Below are 27945 nucleotides of genomic sequence, written 5' to 3'. Positions count from 1 at the left end.
AACATTCAACCTCGCATTCGCTTTTTCGCTACCACGCATTTTGACTTTAAAGTTGCTCCTCACGCGCGGGAAGATAAGCACTGTGACTGTGAGCATTGAGCATGCGCAATTTGCGCATCTCAGTAGTAATTCACGTTTCAGAGAAAGCCATGCGATCAGCTGCTGGTTTGCGGGCAAGAGCAACGTAGGCTGTTTTTCGCTTTTGGCATTCTTTTGTCCGTTTAAAATAAATGATGTAAATCTACTTTGCCAAGTATTTTATCTTTGAAACACCATTTGTAATAGCCATTTTTGTTGCCCCTCAACCATAAATTTATGGGGACGCCGCCCCCCGGCCCCCCCGGAAGTCGGCGCGTATGAGGGTACCTTATGTTATCTATACGATTTAACGTCTCTTGTTCCCCATAATGCGAGAGTTCTACGATAACGAATGTCTGTTTTGTCTGATGGCATTACTCCATGCCACCTGGTCCATATGATCAATCGAAACAAAATCTTGCAGTCGCAGATCATCCCAAATGTTGTTGAGCCATTGCTTCTTGGGACGTCCTTGAGAGTTATTCCCATGCACGTCAAAGGACTAGTTTATGATATTTTTGTATGCTGATTTTATAGCGTATAGGCCCCTGTGTTTCCACTTAATTAAAGGTAGCCTATTCTTATAGATTTAAACTGCTATCTAGCTAAATTATGATATACAGTATACTAATTCTGGAGCTGGTATACAAGTCCCCCCCACCCCCCTTGGTACTGTAACTCGTGACAAAGAGGAATTGACCAAAACATGTGGATTGAAGTGTGTGAACAGTAAAGCAAAGGTAAAGTAGTTTCACCCTGTATGTTTGGTGGAGTCCTGTCTTTGTGATGAGTTACTAAGAAGGGGGGGAAGGGGGACTTGTATACCAGCTCCCTAATTCTTATTGAAGATAAAGTATCATTAACTAGTTTAACTAACCATATCGATTAATCTAAAGAATTTTTAGATTTTATGTATTGATTATACATAAACTTCTAATTGCAATATGATGCTTGTTTTGCTTTCATTGACTTTATTGGGCACGGGCTTGGCTATGCAATGTCCGAATGTCACTGCCCCTGATCAAATGCCACTCTTGGACTCAAAGCAATTTAGCTACGTTATTGAAATCACTGTGAAAGGTAATTGTTTATATGCCAATACTTTTTATATTAAATTTATTAATGGACAAATTCATCACAAGTAGTGTAACATTTTCACTTAAAATTACTTGTTTTTTTGTAAAGGATATTTACTATTTTTCTGCAATGCCACATAGTTTTATAGCAACTAGTGCAACCATTATTATTTGTACTTTAAACTCGAATTTATATGTGTTCTTGAATTATTGCTCCGAGTTCTGATTTTTTCTTTATATAATGCAGTATACAATACATAGATATCGAACGAATGAATAAGAACAATTTAACAAAGAAAGTTTGGAATAAAGTGGTCACAAGAAAAATGAGAAAAGGATGACCAAAGAAGACGTGGGATGACATCTTGAAAGATGACATGACAAAGAAAGAAAAAAAATATGGGAAGACACCTTGAAAGATGACATGACAAAGAAACCTGAAAATTGAAAATGCCAACCATAGAGATGGAAGAGTCGCTACAGACAACTGGTCAACCCTGATGTTTCAGGATGAAGACCAGGCTTCTTTTAAGGAAATTGGATGATGATCTTGATATTGTTTTTGTTAAGTCACATGTATAATGCTAGCAGTACCTGTAGGTACTCAACTGAGGATCTATCATGCTTTTTTTTGTATTTTACATATCTTGTAGGGAATGTTTTTTCAATATGGACCTGAAAAGACTATTGCTAAAGTGCATTATTATTTTAATAATAATGTTTAGAAATAGATTGTAGTAAGCATTCGTATGGTTAACTTCTATCTGATGATGATGTTGAGTACATATCATATTTTTATGTTACTTATAATTTTCAGATTTGCAGCAAACTTTCGATGGATATGAGTTTTATGATAACGGGCATCAAACAGTTATTCTCTATGTGGAACAACCAGTTGGATCAGATCACATGTTTGACCGAAAAGAGATTGTTTATGATTTTCAATACAACCAAACATATGTAGTTGATAGTAAGTCAGCTTTTTTCTGCAGTGATTTTGTGGATGATTGGCTCAGTGTGATTTCCAGAAATGTTATAATAATACTTATTTTCAAACATAACCAGATTTCATTTGCTTTGTCATACATGTATAACACTAGAATTCAATTTGTATAATTGACCTTTTTATGACCCTTTCAATATAGTTCTGTGTTGACATGCAAGTTTATGAAAATATGTATATATATATATATATATATTATTTTTACTATGGTAGCTCATTTTGATAGATTAAATCACAGTTTTGTGCAGAAACAACCTTGTCCAGCAAGACCTTACTGAAAGTTTTACGTTGAAAGTTAATCAAACAATGCAAATGATCAATCCTATGTTTTTAACTTGGTATAGCCAACTGCATTATATATAATCATGCTGAAGTTATTTGGCATCTTTATGTAATGTAACCCTTCAGTTACATTTGGCCAAAAATGGTCTTTTCTAAACGTGATTGACTGCTCATAATTAGGGGTGTTTACCAGCGGCGCAACTAGAAAAAATCAAAGGGGGTCGGCAACAAGAGAGAAAACTAACAATTATTTGTAGAAGCGGATATATCACAGTTAGGTTGTTAGAATATTAGCCTAATGTAAATTGACTGCGCAATGATCCAATTCTGTGACGTGCGAAGCGACTTTTTTCGCTCTGTATGCGCTTAGCTACTCACTCCCAAAAACAGTTTCCCGCGCTTTCGAAAGTAGGCAGCAAATTGTTTGCTCTCCAGGCCCACATTTTAAAAAGTAATCCACACAAACTTAGGGCCTGGATACATGTCAAATTTGACAAGATTGTAAAGAAAATTTAATTGCCGTCTTTTTGATACCAAAATTATAAAATTGGTTTAAGAATGTGTGAAGTTGCGACCATACGAAGATTATGAATCAGACTAGCCTAAAGCCAGCTGCAGTTTCGTTTTGTGGGTTAATAAGGTTGCATCCTAAGTTATCCAATTTAATAAAAAATTTTAGAAACCAAATTCAAAGAAAGGAAAAGAAATCCTTTTAGTTTCTCCACTTTTATTCTCGTAATCCCAATCAAGACAAAGGGTTAGCTATTCTAGCCTGGCCTCGATTGCCTTATCAGGCCTTAAAACTCGTGTTTTTTTTCGGGCAGCCATCGTGGCCTACCAATCTAGGCGGTGTCCTGCAATAGAATCGTTGTACCACGCAATAACTGTTTTATCGGGGTTGTCACATGCTATTGCGGGACCATCTAACAACACTAAATTGTTGCAACTTCTTGCAGCTCAGTAGATTGTTTCAACTGCATACCGCCTTTCATAAAACCTGACCATTTATTCCGTTATGATGTTGTTGTTTTTTTCGCTGAGACTTTTCCGTCATTTGTCCGAAATGACTTGAAAAAATTCGGTCATTTTTTCTGATGAAAATATTTCCTTTTAAGTAGCTGATACAAACCAAAATTTGCACTTCCTGACTAGCTACAACACTAAGTTTCGCTGAAAAACGTTGTCGTGTTTTATCTGAGAAAAGTTAGAACAGACAAACGGTTCTTCAACGTTCATCAGCAAAACTCAACCTTGCAATACCCGGCCGCAGACATCTTTTATTGCACCGAATTGACTATATATTCTTTCGGACATTTCGCTAAAAAATCATCAATGACCGATAAATGACCGAAAAAAAGTACCCAGTTATGATGTCACCATTGAGGGTGTGAAGTCACTAACCCACAGCGGGAACATTTCTCAACTCTGAAGACACGTGTTTTCCTCTCCGATTTCAACTACCCTAGTTCTCCCTTTTAACAACGATTCAATGTCTGACAACATTGAATCGATTTAAAAACGACAATATTGCCAGCCCATGTAAATTAGCACTTCGGATTAACACTTTGTTAAAATAAACATCGGGAATTGCAAACAAGACTTACAGCGCTGGTGATCGCAGCTGGATATATTCCATTTATATACAATAGCAAATGTTCCCGCGCAATACAACAGTGATGATTATGACGCGCTGACCTAATTCTGCGTCACTCTTTGATACTACATATTTTCGGCATTTAATCCACGATCATTCTAATGCGAAATTAAATAATTGGCTAGAAGAAACCGGCGGCCAAACTTGGCCGACTGAGGAGGTAGCACCGGCGGTCATTCAAACACTACTTAGCGGCGATGGCCGCCGGCTGCTTTAAAGCTTGCGTTATCTGTACCCGGACGAAATCATTCATTTAAAGCGATCGATACAAATTCAAGAAGAAAATTCTATGACACAAGTTTGCGTGAATAAATGACGGTCTGTTAATATTTTGTATTGCGGTTTATGCGACTTGAGCGTGAAACAAGTTTGGTATGCATAGAACGTAGCTTGAACTGACACATGTTAAGTAGTGCGTAAGTCTCAGTCTAGTTAGTCGTCCCTCTTCTTGAAGTTGCAAATCTTAAAGGGGGCTGTCATGCCGACTAGACAGCCCCCCTGGTTGCGCCCCTGGTGTTTACTATATTTGAAGTCATTTTCAATCATATAATCTTTCTATAAATATTATTTTACCATATATATTTACCATAGATCGTACTCCATGCATCTTTTGTTGCACTAGAATTTTTTTTTTTATTCTATCTGAAGCTTAGAATGTTTTTAGTAAACCAGGGTTCGATCTTATTCTTAGCGGTAGTCCGCTAGCCAATGGTTAGTCAAAATTTGCGCGGACAATTAGAAATGTTGCAGTACTAGTCCGATTGGCTAGTGAAAATATTCGCCGGTGAAAAGTTTTGGTTTACAAAATGGCGATTGGCGACGTCACTCTCACTCTGAAATACTGCAGAAATTTGCTTGCCAGAGGCGAAATTGCACGAAGAAGGCTGCAAAGTCGGTCAACTGAGCACGTGACTACTTTTTTCTTGCATTTTCTCTAGACACGACACGTGGTAGTAGTGAGCACGCCAGAGTTGCCAATTTGGCTTGTTTGAAGCCAGATTTTGAGAATCTGGCTGTTTTTCAACTCGCTTGGCTTATTTTTTTTAACTAAAAAAAGCCAGAAAAATTAGGCTTTTTCTGGCTTTTTTTCATGTTTCATCGATTTTTTGTCAAATTAATAAAAAGCCAACATAATTTTGGCTTTTTTTGGCTTAATTTTATCTTTCGCTTGTGCGTCAATTCGAGCAGTAATTTCTACCTTATATTTGGTTGTAGTGTCCGACCGAATTTCGTTTTGAAGCCGAAACTAGAAAATTTTCTAGTTGCTTGTCTTTTGATTAACTGCCTTTCTGTGTTGTGGCTGAAGTCAAAGTTCGGTGGGACACTATTTGGTTGTGCACTTTTTATTTGTGTATGTTTAATGAATACTAATTGGCCTTTTCTTGTCTTTTTCAGCTATTTTTTGCTGGCTTTTTTTAGGCTATTTTTGTGACTAGGTCTGACTTTTTTTGGGTGAAGACAGGTTGGCAACCCTGCAGGTCGCCAGCACCCAGCAAGCAGCAGTTATCGAAATTAACGTTTTTGTTGTTGATATATCGTGATCAAATGCTGATTCAACGTTACTACAAAGTGTCTAACGCTGAGTGTCAGCTGGGTAGTTATCGCTATTGTTAATACGTCATCAGACAAGTGAAAAGTCAGTAAACTGGTCGGACTAGTGAAAAATCGTGCGGGCTAGTGAAAACAGGGAGCAACTACGGTAGTCCGGTGGGCTAGTGAAAAAAAAGTTAAGATCGACCCCTGTAAACCATGGCATTTTTAGCAAGTCAGTTTTTTGTTTACATTTATTTGACATTTAGAGACGTTGGGTCAATGTAGAAAACCAATAATTCACTGGCTGGGTAGAACCATCTTTCCTCAGTTACAGAAATTCGTCCTCAAAGAAGAACCATGTTTTTTGGTTGAAAAGATCAAAATCTATGTTTAAATTAATTGTCAGTTTTTTGTACTTTTGTTGTTTTATGCATTGCATTTTTTTGGTGCATAAAGAATATCAATACAGCACAAATTAATTAAATACATAGCACTGATTTAAATAGATACTGGGTATGATGTCTTATTAGGGTGGCTGTGAAGACTGAAAAGTTAGAGAAGTCATCTTCCACTTTATTATTATTATTTAGATTGGATAAAACAGGTCATTTATGAGTATTATATTTTGTCTTTAGGAAACAATGGCTTAAGTTCAAATTGCACTGTAAGTGACTTGGATCCCACAATGCCGCATGAACCATCTCTATTTGGTGTTGGTGTGGAGAATGGTCCTCTGGGTGTCCAGCATGCTTTTTACTGGAACGGCAATTACAATGCCACGTTACAGGTACTTCTGTCAAATGATGTACAATGCTTGGGCAGATTCATTTCCCAAATAGAAAACAGAGCCCAAAATGTATCAATTAAAGCTTACATTCAGTAAACGTTCCGAAAACCGAGTTCTGTTTTTGGAAGGTTTGCTGGACGTTTGATTTCTATACTTTCCCCTCTTCACTTTATGGCCAGATTGACCAGACATGGTATTTATTTGATTTTCTGTGTGAAAAATGGCGTAGTTTATTAAATTTTGTTGGAAAAGTGAAAATTTGTTGTCACTTAAGTATTTTTCGTTTCTAGCAGCAGGTATTGTCTAATGCAGCTCGTGTTTTCTAACATGCAAAAGTTTATTGTTTTGTGTTAAACACTCGATTTATTAAAACAGAAGTGTGGTGACAATGCAAACTTTGAAAGTGCATGGCAAAGCTGAAGTTTATATGAGGTTTTTAATTTAAATGTTAAACTTAAAAGCAAAATAATTATTTACAAAGTAGATCTGCATTTCAGGATAATAAAGCAGATGTGAACGGAATATCTACTGACCACTACCAAACTTGCTTGAATTTTGATGGTGGAAACTGGACTTACTTGATTGATGTTTATTTCAGTGCCCCCAATTGGACTGTGCCTTCTGGAAAGCAAGCTCCAGTGCTTCTCACACTCAATGTATGATTTGTCGAAGTTGTGTGATCAGTTTGCAAATGTTTTCAGAAGGCATAGTTGTGGTTTCATCACCATGTTGAACAATTGAACATGTGATCATCTTAAGTTTCGTGCAATATTGTAGCATTGCGTATGTTTGGTGCACAGAAATCTAGGGTTTTCATCTTGTTCATTATCCTGGCTTGCATTTCGCTGTTTGTTCAAACTTTCAGATTTGAAACTGCTTTGGACATTTGGACAACTCAAAGTCTCTTCTAGTATATAATAAGTCAAACTTTTATATTGAAACGGCATTGAGTTGTCCAAAGTAGAAGCGAATCATAATAAACGTTTCATAACAGGGTCATTCCATGTCAAGTGATCCAGAAAAATGGGATTTTGTAACCCACCCTCTCAGATTTTAATGGAAATTCACACACTGATAAAACTTTTCTTCCTGATTTCAAAAAACTATTTTTTTTTTAAATCGGTCAACTAAAACAAAAGTTACGTCCACTTAAAGTTGACTGCTTTTTGTGATCGCTGAAGCGTAAAATCCATTTCGCTTTCACAAGTTTAACTGTAGGAAGATATTTCTCAGCTCCTAAGAAATTGTACTGATTGATGTTTTCAGGTATTGTAGGACATATACTTCTTAAGCCATATCACTCAAAACTAAAGCTCTTGACCATCACCTTTGACCTTTAACCTCATGTTTATTCGTAGTCCCAATTGTGCTCAATCATGCAGAACACAATTTTTGATCATAAATAACTCATGGTGCTCACTAGTTACAATCACATGCAATGCATCATTTTAAAGGTATTTTCAAGGAGAATTGATATCAGAAATAAAAGTAATGGCTTATTGAGTATTTCACCTCACAAAGTGAAAACAAAAGCTTGTGTCTGAAAATCACTACAATTTTTAATTGCAAGTGTGCTATGCCAAGTTCCCCTAATGATGTTTTGTATATTTATAAGTTAAAATAGGCTCATTAAACATTTAATTGAAGAAGATTGTAGCAAACAATGCAAACCTATTTTTCCACAACAAAACTAACACATCAAAAATACCATACAACAATACACTGAATAATAACATAAGAGTTTACAAATGGTTATCTAAGGGTTGGAATCGGGTAATTGGACATTGAAATAACAATTAAATATAATAAAGATTAAGAAATATCCCACAAAAGCGACCAAGCTTGTGGCTGTGTGGGGGAGGCCATGGCTTGACCACTAAACAACTTGGAATAGCTCTTCCTCAATGACTTTGAGGGAGAGGAGCCAACAACAAGATTGTGCCAACAATTTATGTTTTTAAACTAATATGGGTCCTGCTACTTAAACATTTTAAGTTATAGATCCATTTGAGCAACAATGATAAATTCTAAATTCCAGAACAACATTTTGTCACTTCGGGTACATACTCTTTCTTGACCTATTTTTCCACAACAAAACTAACACATCAAAAATACCATACAACAATACACTGAATAATAACATAAGAAATAATTAATTAAACTACCATTCAACGTTTTATAGGCAGAGAAAACTTTTTCTCAAACCGTAGAAAATTTCATTATCAGATCACCGCTTCAATGCGTGATGGAAATCTACAGATAAATCTGCATCAAGCATTGCAGAGTGCAAAAAACAGTGTTGCAGAACGCGTTTTCGAATATCAAATTCTCATCAGTGCAACTACGTTTATGAACGCAATAACAACGGTTAAATTAAATTGTGATGGCTTTTTTGCTTTGAACATTAAGTTTGTTTTAACAAAAAACACCTTAAGCGAGTAATGTCGGTCTGGAATTGCATGCGGGAAGTGATTTTCTGATGTCTCTGGATTTATTAATATTCAATTGAACACTGAGAATATGTCCTTATAATGTTTGTAATGTATTGTATTGAGTTTAAATTTAACCGTTGTTATTGCGTTCATAAACGTAGTTGCACTGATGAGAATTTGATATTCGAAAACGCGTTCTGCAACACTGTTTTTTGCACTCTGCAATGCTTGATGCAGATTTATCTGTAGATTTCCATCACGCATTGAAGCGGTGATCTGATAATGAAATTTTCTACGGTTTGAGAAAAAGTTTTCTCTGCCTATAAAACGTTGAATGGTAGTTTAATTAATTATTTCTGAAAGTTCCTTGGTTTCATATTATCTGAATAACATAAGAGTTCACAAATGGTTATCTAAGGGTTGGAATCGGGTAATTGGACATTAAAATAACAATTAAATATATATAAAGATTAAGAAATATGGAAAGAGACTTAGTCAGAACATCTAGCAATAATGCAGGCATTATATATGAAGACACATACTGCACATATGCATATAAGTTGCATGTGTGCATACATACACTACCTGCCATTGATGGTCCGCTATATACATACATATGATGTAACTGACTTGTTTGCTGAACTATACAGTATTTCGCTCTGATTATATCATTGAGCACTCTGAATCTACTGTATTGGCAATCATACCAGATATATATTATATAATTTATACATCACAAAGTGAAACAGATCACATTTTTAGATTCATATTTTATTAAGTTCTCTACTGTTGGTTTCGCCCTTAGGGGCTCATCAGAAGAAATGCTAAAAGAAGGAGAACTTAATTATATAAATATGAATCTATAATGTGATCGGATCCACTTTGTGATATTATGCTCTGACTCTGGTCATCGAGCACTCCATATATTTGTTGAGGCAAGATTCACCATGATATATATAATTGTATATGTTCAGCGGTGAAGCTGGCTTATACACGTATATACTGAAATACCACAAAATACCAAAGTACATATACCATAGTCTTATAGTCTACCCCACACATATAAATCAAACAATGAAAATTAACAGATTATTCAGACCTTGAAACATCCGGCGGTCATGGCGGACAGGACCTTCGGAATGACCTCGAATGTCTGCCGAAGCCGACTCTGGTCGGTCACAAATATTCACGCTTAACCTGCTTATTCACGCTTAACCTGCTCCAGTATACTTCAGGGTCAGTTAATTAAGCCATCAACCATTGCAGAGCTATTCTGTTGTAGAAATTCTTCTTCTACAAACACGACCACACAATACTGTAGTGCGATTTTGTGTAAAATGTACATGCAAAAAATATGTCCGGTTGAGATATTAAATGTCCGCTGAAAGGGCCAGTCCAGTAGGACATGCTTGACCGCCGGAAAAAAGTACAAACTTCGAGGCCTGTTATTTGATACAAGCATCTAACTAATACAACGATACTAGAATTGATACAGAATATTCTAGACTAGATTGTGACTCAAATTAGTACATATCAGGTTTTGATTAAGTCTTTGAAGCTGTCTAACCTCAAGGCGTGCACATTGTTTTTTAGCAAACAACACATCTTGCCTCAACAAATATATGAGAGTGCTCGATGACCAGAGGCAGAGCATATTATCACAAAGTGGATCCGATAACATTATAGATTCATATTTATATAATTAATTCACAGTGTAGATTCAAACGTTCTGTTATAGCCTGATGCAGCGGGTTCTTTTTGGCAATATCCAATTACACTAGCTTTCGGAACACAGTTCCCTAGTCATGTGCTATGACGAATGGTGTTGAAGTCAGTGAGTGGTTCTTTGAGTCTTGAAGTCAGTGAGCTAAACCAAAGAGCCACTTTAAAGAAAGAAAAAACCACTCACTGACTTCAACACCATTTGTCATAGCACATGACTAGGGAACTGTGTTCCGAAAGCTAGTGTAATTTGATATTGCCAAAAAGAACCCGCAGCATCAGGCTATAACAGATCGTTTGAATCTGCACTGTGAAGTAAGCAACAATCATGCTGCTAAAAGCGAAACTCATTCAATTATATAATTAAGTTCTCCTTCTTTTAGCATTTCTTCTGATGAGCCCCTAAGGGCGAAACCAACAGTAGAGAACTTAATAAAATATGAATCTATAATGTGATCTGTTTCACTTTGTGATGTATATATTATATAATATATATCTGGTATGATTGCCAATACAGTAGATTCAGAGTGCTCAATGATATAATCAGAGCGAAATACTGTATAGTTCAGCAAACCAGTCAGTTACATCATATGTATGTATATAGCGGACCATCAATGGCAGGTAGTGTATGTATGCACACATGCAACTTATGTGCATATGTGCAGTATGTGTCTTCACTCTTCATGTATAATGCCTGCATTATTGCTAGATGTTCTGACTAAGTCTCTTTCCATATTTCTTAATCTTTATATATATTTAATTGTTATTTTAATGTCCAATTACCCGATTCCAACCCTTAGATAACCATTTGTGAACTCTTATGTTATTATTCAGTGTATTGTTGTATGGTATTTTTGATGTGTTAGTTTTGTTGTGGAAAAATAGATCAAGAAAGAGTATGTACTCGAAGTGACAAAATGTTGTTCTGGTATTTAGAATTTATCATTGTTGCTCAGATGAATCTATGGCTTAAAATGTTTAAGTAGCAGGACCCATATTAGTTTAAAAACATAAATTGTTGGCACAATCTTGTTGTTGGTTCCTCTCCCCAAAGTCATTGAGGAGGAGCTATTCCAAGTTGTTTAGTGGTCAAGCCATGGCCTCCCCCACACAGCCACAAGCTTGGTCACTTTTGTGGGATTTGTCCATAGGGTGGTTGTGTCCAGGGTAGTTGGGAGCTTGGAGCATTCAAATGGGTGTCTTGGAGGTGTGGAGGGTGGTTTTGCATTGTTTGCTACAATCTTCTTCAATTAAATATTTAATGAGCCTATTTTAAATTATAAATATACAAAACATCATCAGGGGAACTTGGCATAGCACACTTGCAATTAAAAATTGTAGTGATTTTCAGACACAAGCTTTTGTTTTCACTTTGTGAGGTGAAATACTCAATAAGCCATTACTTTTATTTCTGATATCAATTCTCCTTGAAAATACCTTTAAAATGATGCATTGCATGTGATTGTAACTAGTGAGCACCATGAGTTATTTATGATCAAAAATTATGTTCTGCATGATTGAGCACAATTGGGACTACGAATAAACATGAGGTTAAAGGTCAAAGGTGATGGTCAAGAGCTTTAGTTTTGAGTGATATGGCTTAAGAAGTATATGTCCTACAATACCTGAAAATATCAATCAGTACAATTTCTTAGGAGCTGAGAAATATCTTCCTACAGTTAAACTTGTGAAAGTGAAATGGATTTTACGCTTCAGCGATCACAAAAAGCAGTCAACTTTAAGTGGACGTAACTTTTGTTTTAGTTGACCGATTTAAAAAAAAATTAGTTTTTTTAAATCAGGAAGAAAAGTTTTATCAGTGTGTGAATTTTCATTAAAATCTGAGAGGGTGGGTTACATGGTCTGGATCACTTGACATGGAATGACCCAACAGCCAAAATAGTTAAGGTCCATTGTAGGCTAATGTTATTGGCTGAAGCAACGGTATTTTTTAAAATGAACTTTTCACAGTATTGTCCGTTTATTGGATTATAACACATTGTGATAAATGACAACTGCATCATGGTGGAAATGATGGATTGGCGGTCTGTTGGATAGAGCTAGTGCTTATTCTTTGGCAATGCGGTGCAGTGGGGACTGGGGAGTCTCCATTCGTACGGCCACGTACAACAAATTAAAGAGGATTCCTGGCCGAAGAAGAGTCAGTTGCTGGAAGTGGAAAGGAGTAATCTACGTAGACCGCCAAATAAGAAGTGGTGCGATACTGCGATAGCGACCTTCGAAAGGGGAACCTTGTGGCGGTCAACGTTCAAAATAGTAATTTGTGGAAAGTTGCCATCACACCGGATTGGAATTTACTGATGTCCGACCCTCGCGATACAGGGAACAAAGAACGGAAAACCGTGTACTGCTAACTAACTAACTATGCACGTGATAATGCTTTCTAAATTAAATGTGGTGCTTTTACTCAGTTTTATCGTGTATTGGTTCAAAGTCTTGTGAAATGAATAAGCGGGTGCAATTGTGCGGGTTCAATTAATGTTTTTAATTTCACCAAGTTAATTTCATTTTCCATGCATGTCACAATATGGCATTGGCAACCATATCATCCCTAGGTAGCAGCTGGTGTTGTTTTTTTCGGAATGGCCCGTTTTGGTGAGTCCAATTCGGTGAGTCCATTTCAGTGAGTCCGATTCCCTATTTGGTGATTTTTTGAATTTTTTTTTTAAATTATCGGGTACCGGTACCGTAGCCTAATTATCATTGCCGTGTAAGGGTTAGAGGATAGAGTTAGGGGTCAGGAGTTAGGAACCCACCGAATCGGACTCACCGAATAGTAGCAGACCCGTTTTTTTTTACTAGCATCAAGAACGAAAACAAGTAAACGAATTTAAAACTCGCTTGACTGGATTTGTATTTATCTAGGCTAAACATTTATAACCAAACGAATGTCAGCTTTTAGTTGTTATTTTCTTACCGTCGTCTTGCAGCCTACAGTGCTCAACTGCTCAGGAGCATAGTTTGCACTGTGGATGTGGCAGTATATAGTGCTATTGTTGTTATAATGCTCTGCTACACGCAACCACGCTGAGATATCCACCAAAGCAGCGGTTAAAATCAAGAAAGCCATTTGTACGCGCTGCACAAGACCTTCTGGCAGCCTCTGGTGGAAGCCCTAGCAAACAGTGGTGCCACGCGGCATGGTGTGAACAATGGTCAAGCAGCACATCCTCACTTCGCCAAGTATTTAGATCCCCGCCCGAGAACCAGCTGGGCCATGGCCTCTCTAGACTTGCCTCATCAAGGCGTAACCGTTTGCTCACTGGTGTTGGACGCTATGGTGCAGACATGTTGCGCTGGGGCTTGGCAGAGAGTGCTGCTTGTGAGTGTGGTGAATTATCAAGGATTAGCCCACATTATCAAGGATTGCCGGCTATTCAGACCACCTCATGGTATGGAAGGCCTAGTTTCCATCGATGACGGCACCAGGCAGTGGCTAACCAACGGATGCCCTGACATATAGCGACAACACGACAGAAGAAGTTGTTATAATAAAGTTTGAACCTTTAGTTTCCACCAAAAATAAAGTCTCAAACAGTCGTAATTTTAGACGTTTATTTATGATCAGGAAGTTCATAATGTAAAACTTCCGCTCACTTGGGCCACTCTGATTTAAATCACTCGATTGGCTTGAATTGAGTAGGCTAATATTTATATTTGTGCAAACAACCAATCTTGCACTTCACATCGACAATCCAACATGATACAAATATCCTATTATATTTGTTGTATATTTGCTTTGACGTGTAACAAGAGTTTTTTCTAAAAGAAGAAAAAGAAAGTTTCTACAAAGTCTATGAAAAAAGTGTCTTCTAGTGCAGATATTTTGTTTGTTGATATATTTATGTTGCAAATTTTCGATCACAATTGTACACATTGCTTCGTTAGCGAAGTTATTTTTGCAAGCCCACTGTGTTTTGAATGCTCCGGAAATGCAATTCAATCTTCAATCCAAAAGTCGTGCGTTGTTGCTAGCTGCTTTATTATATCCACGCAATTCAGCCTATTTTGACCGAACCAAACGTGCCATTTTTCAGGGAAGAAACAAAGTTATATCATACACCTATGTCTTCATTGCAGGCAACTGATGATAAGAACGTCTCCCGCTATTATACCTACAAGTTCACTGGTTACCAAACGTCTGAACAACCCCGCATGCGAGTACCTTCCAAGCCTCATGATGTTATATGTGCAGGTATGTGCGTAAAAATTTCTTATGTGAAAACATCATGTACAATACTGGAACTGAAAAATATGTTTGCATTGTTGATAATTTTATTCAGTATTATATATGTGCAACGCGAAGTAAACATGTAAAGATCTTATTTTATTCTGTTGAAAGCAAAAGTTGAAAAAATAACTGTTTTAATCTGTGCTGTATTACTCGCGTTTTCTATGAGCTCGAAGAACAGCAAATAGTGTAATTATGAGCAACAGGTGTAATGCTGGTAACCAGACTGCTAAATGCAAACAGATCGTAAATACATGAATTCAAATTAGTTCTTGTTCCAGTAGCTACTCTGTTTGAATAGAATATTGGATAACACTGGCTAGCCGATAATAATATTGTCACTCTGCTTGTTTAAGCATGTACATGACCTAATTGGAATAAAAAACTTGCTGTTTGTAGACAAAGTTTATTTGTACCCTAGCAATCACATTATAAACAACTTTGGCCTTAAGTTATTCTGAGCAAAACTGCTGTATTTTACCCGCCATAATGTTGTACAGAGCGGATTTAATTATCCAAAATAAGGAACTACAATTTTTTGAAATTTGATAAATTAGTGGTACACGTCTTGGACTTTGTCTTACATTTACCTTGAGCACAGGACTTTAATTTTCAGGCGTTGTATCCGTAACTGGGCTTTTCTGTAGCACCGCTTTCACTGGGCGTGCAGTTGTTCACTAAAGCGTTTTGCCTCCCACATTGTTTTTGTGATTATCTAGCTGAAACAACTATAACTCTTCCCAGTGCTGAAATGATTATTATTATTATTACGTCATCTTAAAATAATTTTTTTGTTACGAAATTAACAAAAGTGTGATTATCTTGAAATCTTGAAGTCATAATGAAAATTCTGACGTCAGATTCGAGCTCAGCACATCAGAATTACCTAGAAATGGTTGTTAATTTGTCTTGTAAAATTTTATTGACCGGTGTAATTAAATTATATTAGAAATATATAAACAGTCTTTTGAGGTATATATTTCTTTTTTTTGCTACTCTCTTGAATGGGTCTGCTACTATTCGGTGAGTCCGATTCGGTGAGTTCCTAACCTCTGACCCCTAACCCTAAAACGGCAATGATAATTAGGCTACGGTACCCGATAATTAAAAAAAAAAATTGAAAAAATCCCCCGTTAAGGGATCGGACTGACCGAATCGGACTCACCGAAACGGGCCATTCCGCTCTTGAATACATGATTACATGTGGAAGATGTACAATATACAATCATACACAGTATTGTTTATGCTTATGTTAAATCCACAACCTAGGTAGAAAAGATGCTCCCACTTTTAAACCTTTCGCCAGCCGCTTCAGCTTTGAAAGCGAGCTCCACTTGACTCTGAATGGCTATGATGTCGTGACTCAGTTCTCTGAATGGTATGACTACGACAACCGAATGTTCAGAATGGATTTCAGAAACCCAGTGAATGGAACTTCCACAGAGTACGAAAATTCTTAATTTATTTATATAAACTATTGGCAGCAAGCGCTAGCTTCGTGGCCAAATGATTTTTTTTGTCGCATCCAGGCTTATGTTCGGTGGTTGAAGATTTATGTTAAGTGGACGAGAAGGCAAGGAAGCCAATCTTCATGCCCACCTTCACTCAGACATGTAAAGACCGAATAGTGAAAACAATTGAATGGTGGTCGGAAGGACGTAGGTTCGATACCGCACTCGTACACTGAATGGAACGCTTTCTGTTTATAGCTTATGTAATGCGTAGTGAAGATGATTTTCCAATTGTATATTCTGTTTAATCTCTAGCAAAGCACTCTCTTGCGTGACAGCTTGCAAAATGTTGTCACAGTAAATACTTTACTTTTTTCGTGCTTGTCACAATCTTGAGCTATGTTACTGTGGTTTACGACCTAATGCCGCTGTCCGAATGAAAATTGAAATTGCTACCCTAGCAAATGAAATCACTATCGGGTCCACGTCTTTTAGGCGCAGATAATTAGGCGCTGGTCTAATAGGCGCGCACACTGTGGCGTCTGGATATTTAAGTGCGGAGCATTGTGGCGCCCGTTCATTTAGGTGCTACTCCTAGTAAAGTCCTCAGATTGTATCAGCTTGGCAGGTAGGGCAATGCTTTTCACACGAAATGTTATATTGATCAGAAAAATATGTTGTTTTGTTAATGCCCGTGTGGAGATGAGGTGCGAGACAATGCTCTACTACTCTTGATTATAGCACATTTCTACAGGACATTTGCTATGCATCCTGAACACAGGTTGCAGCCAGATGGAACTTTACTTAATCTGTTATCTTTCGCAATTACTTCTACTCGGGATGGATTGGTCGTGTGGCGAGTAGCCCTACGTATGAGACAACGTTCTACTACATGAATACATTTCTATAGGGCAGGGTTATTCAACTAATATTAACAAAGGTCCAGTTTGACCAGTTAAATATTTTTAGCAGTCCGATGAAGAAATTATTTCACACGCAACCACGAAAGTTAAAGTATTTGTACCAAACCACGTTTTTAGGTAAAATGTAACTCGAATTGGATTTCTGAGAGAGTGTTGGGGAGTTCGGGGGTCGAAGCTCCCCAATAATCAGAATAATCACAGTAAAAATTGCTTCCTCTCAGTAGAAATCTGTTTTAGGAAGCGCTGAAACGCAGCAATGAGGTAATTCTTCCAAAAGTTCAAGGTCCGCCATCAACACCCAGAAGGTCCGGATTCGGACCGCGGTCCGCCAGTTGAGTAGCCCTGCTATAGGGCATATGAACCCTGGCTACAAGTTGCAAACATAATGGTGCGACTTTGCTCGTTATTAAACGTAGTCGGGGTTTTGACGGAAAACTAAGTTACTCTTCACTCAAGCCTACCACCCGCTGAAATATAGGCTACGATATATTTTTTACTGATGTTTAGTGTAGTTATTACTTGACTAAAAGTGAACTCAGTCATGTTCAGAAACTTGAATAATTTGTTGATAAAGCTTTCGCCGACGCAAACCTCGACTAACAACAAATAAATGCCGAACACGCGCATTAAAACACAATATATTTTTCTGTTCAATATAACATTTTGTGTGAAAAGCATTGCCGGTTTAAGCACTTTAACTCACTGAAGCCATGACATATTTTTTTGTTCAATATAACATTTTGTGTGAAAAGCATTGCCGGTTTAAGCAGCTTCACTCACGGAAGCCATAACATATTTTTCTGTGCAATACAACATTTTGTGTGAAAAGCATTGCCCTACATGCCAAGCTGATACAATCTGCAGACTTTACTAGGAATAGTACCTAAATGACCGGGCGCCACAATGCTCCGCGCCTAAATATCCAGACGCCACAGTGTGCGCGCCTATTAGACCAGCGCCTAACTGTTTGCGCCTAAAAGACTTGCTCCCTCACTATCGTATCCAACAGCAAGATTATTTTCAGTAAGAAATGACCCAGTCTGGCGTCACTCATGTATTGTGCGGCATCGGGACCTTGCATCATTTGTGTCATTGCGTCCTCGGGACCGCGGCATAAAGTCATGTACCTGTCTTACTGTAGGTTTGCTGAACCCTGTGCGTGATATGCAAATGTACGCTGTGATTCGCACCAATAGTCAAGGTAACATGTCCCTGCGACTCGATCAGCCGCAGTAAATAGTTTTGCGCCAAGTCGGCGGAGATCCCAATGTATTCTGTGATTGTCAGTCGTTGTACGCTGAGCTTAGCGACCAAACTTCTCGTTATTTCAGAATTCACGATTACAACCAGGGACTCACTTATCAAATCCAACAAACCTCGGGAAAATGTGGAATTTCTCCAATATCCGTCAACTCCTCTTTCTTGGATGCTCAGTTTGCTGACAACACCTCCACTTTGGTATGTCAAGTTTTCATACTTTAACCTTCAACAGCGGCAGATTTTATCAACAGGGATGCTCTCAAAACATTCTTCGTTCAGGTTTTTGAAAATTTTATTTTTAGCTTGAAAATTTTCTCGATGGCTTAGGGATTTGAGTGTCTGAATCGATAGGCACGGGTTCGGTACCTTGTCGGGTCCTCTCAAAGTCTTTTAAAAGTGATCAATTTTAACTGAATCTCATTCTTGCTTGACACTCAGCAAAGAAATGGATCCCGGGTAATAATGTTCTTGGCTACGCTGGCACCCTTGTAAAACGCTGAGAGTAACCCATTTGCGATGTTCTCAACTGTCCAATGTGCAATTGTGCATATCCTTGGCGACAGTTAGTTTAGTTGTTTTCTTTCCACAAAGGCAAGAATTCAATTGACTAGCAAAAGTAGCGGTTGAGAACTATGTGGCAGGAACTAGTGGTGCGATACTGATGAACCCAGTCTCATGGACGAAACACGTGTCTATCGCTGAGTTCTTGCTACGCTCGACTGCTGAGAAACCCATATGCGATAGATACAACGCTGTATAAAAACACACACTTTCACTCATGTTAGTTATAGATTGCTTGGAATTTGGATCGAAACGTACTATTCCCGGCAGCGTTACCGGAGCGTACTAAGTTGTTACATTTGTATGATTATCCGACGTTGTATAACTTACAGTGCAATATTGAAGATACCACAGGTTTCTGCCTTAATGTTAATGATTTGAATAAAACTTATGCTTATTGTACTACTGCAATGGAGCCACAAAAGTACCGAACGTAGCAGCTGAGTCCTTGTGTTGTACAAGCAAGTCACAGTGTTATTAATTTTCATGATCGGTTTTGCAGGTCAACCTAAGAAGCCCATCTGACTTTTACCGGCTTTTCAACCTCACTTTCGGCGGCTACAGAGAGTACTCTGGAGTGCCTGCTAGTGTCTGGATTGGCCAAAACCCTGTGGTGAGTCTACAAAGCAGATCTTTTTGTCAAACAGGATGCCGTTTTGTTAATATTTTTAAAACTGAATTTATTTTTATTGGAATTATAAACTATTTTCAGGGTTAAGTGGTTACATGAGGCTATATCAAGTTCCAACTTCCCTTTACCATAGTTTGCTTTTTTTCCTTGTTATTTTGTGAACGAGGGAAGAATTTCTTGTGAACTCCCATATTGTACTTTTGCGTATATGATTATTGTGCAGGTGTAAAGAACGCGTAGTGTCCGGCATCCACTCCAGGAAAACAATCATCTTAAGCAATAAACCATTCTTTTAACATTGATTCAACGTCTCCAGGCGTTGAATGGATGTAGGAAAATACATTTGCTGACTGGGATATGACCCAGTAGCTTGCCAAACGCCTCGCTGTGTTAGTAAGCCCCCAGCAATATGTTGCTCCCACGCTTTTTTTTCTACTTTGTTTATTTTTATTCCTACGTCTCCAAAGCGGAAGTTGCTGTTAATAGATGTAGTTGTTGTTAATTCACTCAAACTCATGAGGTTTTCTCTCGAAAGCGTTTGAAGCTGCGTGGGCAACGAATCAGCTCATCCACATAAGCACCGCGTTGGTAACTATGTGATGTTTTGACAGAATTGCTTTGCCAAGCTAGCATTAATTAAGCAAAGAGTCGTCTCATGTATGCTAGCCAGCTTCAGTAGATGCCGATCTCCTAAATCTTTCCAAATTTCTCGTTGGCGTGCAGTGTTTTAAGGTGCCCTCGGTTACCTAATATCTATGTTTGGTTCGACACCACTTAAGAGCACGCAGCTGTGTCTTTAGCTGGCTGGACAATTAAAGACATGCCTGATTGCCTGAAGGTGGACACGAAGATTGGCTTCCTTGCCTTCATGTCTACTTAATCTAACTCTTCAACCACCGGGCGTATGCCTGGGTTGCGGCAACAACAACGGGCATTTCTCCCAAGGAAGCAGGCCATTTAAGCAAAGAACTTCATGTTATTCTTTCTTATGATGTGCCTCAGACGAAGTACTTTATCTGTAACATACAGTACTGAAAGTTATGCTCTTGTTTGTCAAAGAATAATGCAATTTACTTAAAAATTCCTTTCGTAATTTAAATAAAAATTGTTACTACTGCTGGCAGACTAAATTTATTTGTTTCTTAGCAACCAAAAAACACTATTGTGGTATCTTTCTATACTTAACAGCTGTATCCTTTGAACTGTACTACTGAAAGGTTTACTGTCCCTGTTATAAAGGTACAGTGAAGAGCATTTGATATCCGAAATCGCGATATGCAGCACGTTAACTTGATGTAATTTGGACTCGTCGTACATTTTCCTTGAATACAGCATTACAAGGCAGTGCATCCTATGGATCCGTAATTGAGCTTCTCTCTTGCACCAGCTTGCTGGGCGTGCAGTTGTTCTCTTACGTTATATTGCCTACCCTAGTTATTTTTGAAGAATAATGCAGTACTTTGTCGTTGTTTAGGAAACCGCCGATACTTTGTATCATGGTGAAACTGCGATCATTCATGAAACGTATTACTTCTCGAAGGATAAATGGAACGGTGTCAATGAATTACTTGGCATCACGCAGCAACATGTGTCTGTGGTGAGTGTACACTTGGATCGGATATGTTTGACATTTTGCGTGAATAGTTAAGATCAAGGAGGTCTCGTGATACAATCTTTGAGAAGTTGGCTTGCAACCAAGCAATTATCACCTTGCAATTATTTCAACACAATACTTCTTTATTTTGTCGAGTTTCGTTAAATGCTCGTTAACTTTTTGTTGAACTTGTACAGCAGTAAGTTTAAAGAATTTTTTTTAAAGATCACTTTTTTCTTCCCAGATAAATGCGACCCATAGCATTACAACAACTGTGAGTGGTCAAGTCTTTAACTACCAGCCCAGTGTTTCCCTGTCCAGTTTTGACATAAGTCCATGCTTCAACAATTCCATGAAACAAACGTTCGTCCTGAAGTTTGCTCCAGACCACCAGTCAGATGTAGACTCCAATCCGTCAGGTTTCCGCGGTGAGCACTGAAGAACTTGATCTGATAAAGTTCAACCTAACCGTATAACTCCGTGTCTGGTCTGATGAAGATTATGAAATCGTTTCTTGAAACTTTGTCCGGTCATACAGGTTGAACCCCCTCCCCAAAAAAAATTTAAATCTAAAAAAATAAAGATTTTAATTTGTTTGTGGTCATTTACCATGTCCCACAAAAGTCGATTTTGGGGTTTGTCGTACGGCAAGATTTGTTTTGGCTAAGGTGCAACTTTTGTCTTAACTAAAGTTAATAGTCGTGAAAACAAATGTTAAAAAAACAACTAAAACGAGTTTGAATACTGAAAAGTTTGGGTGTTCATCAGAACAATTATCGTTTGTAGCACTAGTTGCAACGTTCATCTGATGGAATTGAAAGTAAAAGCAACAATAAACAGGATGGTTTATTGCTTCACTGACGTTTCCTTCACCATGACAATGCGCATCATCAGAGCGAATGTTATTCGATGCGCATTGTCATGGTGCGCGAAACGCCAGTGAAGCAGTAAACCATCCTGTTTGTTGTTGCTTTTACTTTCAATCTCATCAGATGAACGTTGCAACTAGTGCTACAAACGGTAAAACGAGTTTCGTGGTTACATTGGTCATCGCGAATATTTTTTAAAGACTTAATTAGTCATTGCGATTGTGTCTTCTTCGTCTTCATGCCAAACGGTCAACTATCAGTTTAAAACTTCTTGATTTGCAGGCCTCATCGAACAGTTATACTTAGTAGAAACCAGAAGTTAATTTTGTCAACGTTGTAGGTAGAATTCCGGCAGAAAAGGACGATTTTTTTCGTTTGGGTTGTTTGCTCGCGTAGTTTTCATCTCCATCATGTTATTTCAATGTGTAAACAAACAAGGTTTGATGCCTCTTGATGCGTGTCTGTTCCAGATGCCTTCGTTGCTGCTGTTGCAATGCACGCGAATGTGTCTCAGCTCCGGGTGAAGTTTGAAAGCCAAGGTTCTTATGAAAACGCGCCCGATGGCGGCAGCGATTCCAGCGGGATTTTTGTTTGGGCGACCCTGCTTGCGAAACCGAATGTTCAAGGTTCGTTTTATCAAAGATTTTCCAACTAATTTTACCCAAATCAGCGGCATCATTTACAGAGTTATCGAAAAAGTTATGCTTGTTGTGTGTGCGTAGCTTAATTGCACGTCTGTGCAAATCTGTGGTAAAGGTGTTGCAAGTACTCATTAGAATGGCAGGATAACTTAAACACCGAGCGATTCAACAGTGCCACTATACCGTCAGTCGCACTTTAAAGTGTTAGTTTTTGTCAACTCTTCTATTACACTCCGAACAAGCACATGATCGTTTTGTGTCGTAGGCCCATCGTCAGTTCGGTGGGTTTTAACGTTTTTCTTTGTTAGCACCACCTTGAAATCGCCAACCAGTTCCCGCACCCCCTTCGATAATGGCTGAAAAGTAATAGCCACCTACAATTTAGAGTATTTGATGAAGTATCTAAGTATCTAACGTCACTGTATAACTAACCCCTAGTGATTCGGTATCCCCTGGGTACAGGGGGTCGCTCCCCTTAGTAGCGCGTGTTCCCCTGGTTAAGAACTCTTGGTTTAATCAAACTACATAGCCAGTTGTTTATGTTTTGCAGGTGATTCTGTAAACATTCAGAAAGAAAAGAGTCTCTCTGATGCTCTCGCTGCCTTGGAAGCGGTCGTGGGAAGGAATGAATTTAACGTCAAGTTTCTCTCGTCTCCTACAGTGAGTCATCATTTCATAATTACGGTCACTGCTATCAAAGTCGTTTCTCATTGAAGCTGGGACATAAAGTTTTTACTAGAATTTAGTTATTTCAACCACTCTGAATAAGTTGAATAAGTGTTTGTGATACTTTTAAGGTGAAACAAGCTGTCGCTAAAGGTGCTTTGACAGCAGTGACCTCATTTACTCTAATTGAGTGTATTAAATTTTCCATTTCGATCGTGCTGAGTCAAAGAACTTATTTTGTGATAAAAACCAAAACGTCAAACGATAGAATTTTGTAAAAAAACAGATTTTTTTGAAGTTTTTTTGTTTTAAAAGATTTTACCACCTAATGGTATAAATCTTACTTGCATACTTGAAGGGGATTGGTATTCTGAACGGTTTATACGTTGCAGCGTGTTACTTGTTTATCATGACGCTTTGAATCAGAGTACTCGGGGATATATTATAAAATTTGCGCTCTGTTTACTGCCATGGGGGAATGCTTTGAAATATGATAGAAACTTGCATATTCTATGCCTTGCAAAATATTTCCTTTGGTATTTCATCTTGGGACTCCAGAGGTTGGTTTGTTAAAAGAATCCACAGTGCTTCACAATGAATGACCTCGTGTGATATTCCTGTTATGCAATCCCAGCATAAGACTGAACAACAGCAAGTAATGCACCAAGAAACAAAATGTTACTTTGCTTTTGCTCTCTAGGGACTTGCTCTTCATATTTTTTTTATGTTTTGCTCAGGCGACCACCATCACCATGACTGCCTTTTTCGATTACTGGAAGACTCAGGAGGATCTTTTATATCCTGTCACTCCATCCCCTGTTCAATCAGGAGTCAAAGCCGGTGTAGTAGTAGGGGTGGCGATTGCTTTAGCGCTAGTGGGTTTCATAATAGGCTACTTGGCTCGGGGGTGCCGCGCGAAACGTTCAGGCGTTGAGTATGCCGGCTTGATATAAACAGTGTCTTCGGAAAGGACGTTTTATCCTCGTTGTGGGGAATTTTTTTGAGGTTGTTCAATTCTTAGGCCTACCTGTATAAACTCATCTTTTGCTGCTTTGAAAGCAACTGTAATTTTTTTCACCGATTGATAATGACGTCGTACTAACATTCATTTATTTCAACAAGTGATCGCCAGTGAAGGTTTTGCGAACCAACGCGATTAGTTTGTTGTTGGCATCATAAAAATGTGAATCATTCCATTTTTGCGTGGTCCATTCTATCCATGTATTCAGTTTTCACCTTTACGATTTTCTATGGTCAGCATTACTTCTGTAACGTCATTTCTATGAACCGAAAAAGTAGATTTCAGGAAACTCTACGTTTTCGTTGTTACTGTAGCTTTGCAGAATCTTTCAAGATCTTGAATATAATTTTGTGTTAAGAAGGAGAATCTCTGTGAGCAAGCAACGTACTTTTTGCATAGTTTTTTTAAATTATCCTTTAAGCACTGATTGGCACAAGCATCCATTTCCATAAATACTTTCTTGTTGTGTGTCTACATCAGCGGTTCTTAACCTTTTACCTTGTCGGCACCACCTTTAAATTACCAACCAGTTCTCGCACCTCCTAGGATTGGCTGAAAAGTAATAGTCGCCTACAGTTCGAAATTTTTGTTGAAACCTGGTAAAACAATATTGCTTCTTACGTCATATTATAACAAACCTTGATAACTCAGCATCCCCGCACCGCCTAGGCACAGGTCTCGCACCCCTGGTTAAGAACCCCTGGTCTACATTATAGTTACCAATGAACATCGTAACTCGCCGCATATGAACAGCAGCACAACTATTGATCACATTTGTGATGCATAATTGTATTTGTGACAAGCATACACAATCTTTAGTCAGTTGTAAAATTTTGCTTTTCAAAGAGCCGGGTTTTTGGCTCTAGGGGGTTTCACCCCCTTCATGCGGCCGTGCATGTTGAAACAAAGAGCAACCCCACACAAAATAACACAATTTGAGAAGCTGTTGTCGTTTTCCTCAAAGTTTTTATTTTGTCGGCACCGTAGCCGAGTGGTAAGACTCTCGAGAGAGTGTCGGTTCGACACCACTCAAGAGTATGTGGCTGTGTTTTTCACAAAACACTTAAAGATATGCCTGAAAGAGTGAAGGTGAACAAAAAGTTTGGCTTCCTTGTCATCCCACCCACTTAATCTAAACGTTCAACCACCTGGCGTAAAGTCTGGATACGACGCAAAGATTGTACGTTTAGCGTGTTTTCATCAGCGTTATGCTTCTTGTTACAAGCCAATGTTGAAGGTATTTACCTTGAAAGCAAGACGACATTTGACAATATCCTTCCACATCATACACAACGATGTCCATGTTAAGCAGTTGGAAATAAAAGTATCTCGTTGTGAAACCAAGTTTTTGTGAAGAATTTCTTGCAAATAGCCATGCTACAGTGAATAACTGCATGATATTTACACCTTTACGAAGGGCGTAGTGTATTGTATACGGTACGAATTGTGAAATGCAATTGGATTTTACCTTCAATTCCATTTTCTCGCTATTGGTAGCAAACGTAATTGTGTCATCATTAAAAGGGTGATTCTGGTTAGTTGATACAGTGCTTTTTTGTAATTCATTGAGTTTTTATGTTCGCGCTGTTGTAAGTGGGGATGTTACTGTTCCTTGTTTGCGGTATGCATTAACTTGTCATTTTGAACTAATAATTCTGCGGCATTTGAATTCGTTACTGTTAGTGTTATGCTCATTACTTTATTTTCCGTTGATTTCATTGTTCACTGCACAAACCACTTGTATAGACACTAGACAGTTTTCCTTGTAATCTTAAAACATTGGTCAGTTTCTTGGTAGTTTGTACTGCTGGTGGCAGTTTATTCTTGTTCGTTGCAACTTCTTTTGGCCATTTTAAGATCTCCCATTGTGTGAAATTCGCTGTTACTTTTGGCCACAGCAGTCATGCTTCGTAAACTTTATTATCACTCAATTATGTTTGCTGCAACTTATGAAATTATTGATCAGAAAGTGTAGGCTAAAGATTTTCCGAAAAAAACATTTTCATGTAGGCTCATGAGCAGTAGCGTTGACAGGGGGGTCCAGGTGGTACTTTTGGACCTAGGCCCGGGATAATCTTAAGGGCCTGGAACCTTTCCAGCCCGGAAACTTGACTATCGAGTGTTCTTTGGATATGTTGCGTTTTTCTTAATAGTGTCTTAATTTATGGCCCGAAGATCTCATTGGTACCTCGCCCAAATTACCCTCTCAACGGCCCTGCTCAGGGGTAATAGTTCATTACATTTTCACCACTTTTGAGCAAACTGGTTTCAGGTAACCCTCGAAAAGTTACAGCATATCATTTAACTTCGTGCTGCACATTTTAGAGCGTTTAGTTGCAAGCACTTCCATCAACTGTTCCTTTCAGCCATCATTGCACAATGAAACCTACTTTTCTGTCCATGCACAACTGCACAAGTTCGTTTTATGTACATTTTATTTCATTTGCGCAATAATGTAGTTCAATGTGTAGCCTTGTGTCACAATCCAAATCTCAAATATAAATTAGAGATTGATTATTTCAACAGAAAGTAGTAAAATTCATCTGAATGGAATAGTTTGTGCCAAGAAAATAGCCCACCTTTCAAGAAAACAACAACTTGAATATACTTATATAAGTTACAGGCAGTGTTGTATGTTGACGGCGTCAACATTTTGTTGACGCTGAGGCTAGCGCCGTCGGTTTATTTTTTTAGTTGACGAAAGTGATAGCGCCGTCAACTATTTTGCCGATTTTAAGCGTCACGCGCTATGCGTCATTTTTCGTTTTCATGGAAAATCTCGTTTCACAATGAGAGTTAAATTTTGTTTGACGTTTTGACTTTCGGGCTGATAGCAATGAACAATCTTTTTCTGTGGCAGCTGTTCGTCTATCCAATTAGGCTATGCAGTTTCAAGTTTGTTCATCGTATCCTGGGTTAATCTGAGTCGAGAAAAGACGAAATCGTCTTTCGCAGCTCGAAACATTCTCAAAAACCAATCTCGTCAGAAGTCGAATACACAAGAATGGCGCACTAACGATAAAGAACCTTTGTCTATCCCAGCAGTTGATGGTCTATCCCAGAGGTCGGGAACCTATGGCTTGCGAGCCATGTATGGCTCTTTTGATGATGGCATCTGGCTCTCCGATATAATCTAAGATGGCACTTCTTAATTAGCATCTTAATTATCAATATTGCTGCAACTTTTTTGTAACTTTCCATAACGTAACAATCCTTTTGTAACAATTAAGCAAAACAATAAATGGATTCGTAACAATTAGCTAAAAATTAGGTAAGGCGAAATACTTCCGTTTTGTGAGACCCTGGCTAAAATAGCGCTACAAATTAGCGCAGGTAGCCCACTGTAGACTGAGACAAGTAGGTTATCAGGAGTAAGATTTAGCAGACAAGACAAGTGGTAAGATTTGAAGACAGCTTAGCCCATGGCCGATGGCTTGAGCCTTGAACTATATTGCAAACAGCTTATTTTATTGATAGGCTATCGCAATTGTACGGTAACAAAAATTGAG

The 27945-nt window shown here is 38.2% G+C and overlaps 1 protein-coding gene across 1 annotated transcript; it reads left to right on the top strand.

Moving 5' to 3' along the window:
• The first annotated feature begins 989 nt into the window (after positions 1-989).
• Positions 990-27624, top strand: LOC145769461 (uncharacterized). The gene is made up of 13 exons (XM_082581103.1): positions 990-1158; positions 1972-2124; positions 6262-6413; positions 6911-7069; positions 14669-14783; positions 16089-16263; positions 18525-18651; positions 19517-19627; positions 21120-21242; positions 21484-21667; positions 22579-22734; positions 23300-23409; positions 24153-27624. The coding sequence occupies exons 1-13, from the start codon at positions 1023-1025 to the stop codon at positions 24366-24368; spliced, it is 1917 nt and encodes a 638-aa protein (XP_082437229.1). The 5' UTR covers positions 990-1022; the 3' UTR covers positions 24369-27624.
• Positions 27625-27945: the final 321 nt, after the last annotated feature.

The sequence above is a fragment of the Aplidium turbinatum genome, chromosome 4, assembly GCF_918807975.1.
Source record: "Aplidium turbinatum chromosome 4, kaAplTurb1.1, whole genome shotgun sequence".
In the NCBI taxonomy this organism is placed as follows: Eukaryota; Metazoa; Chordata; class Ascidiacea; order Aplousobranchia; family Polyclinidae; genus Aplidium; species Aplidium turbinatum.
This window is presented reverse-complemented; position numbering and strand designations above follow the sequence as displayed.

What these genes read in the sequence shown, in the direction of transcription:
- LOC145769461 (XM_082581103.1), top strand. Translation starts at nt 1,023, where the DNA reads ATGATGCTTGTTTTGCTTTCATTGACTTTATTGGGCACGGGCTTGGCT. An exon ending in CAGTGCTTCTCACACTCAAT is followed by an intron (nt 7,070 to 14,668) that starts GTATGATTTGTC and finishes TCTTCATTGCAG; the next exon opens with GCAACTGATGATAAGAACGT. An exon ending in GGATTGGCCAAAACCCTGTG is followed by an intron (nt 19,628 to 21,119) that starts GTGAGTCTACAA and finishes GTCGTTGTTTAG; the next exon opens with GAAACCGCCGATACTTTGTA.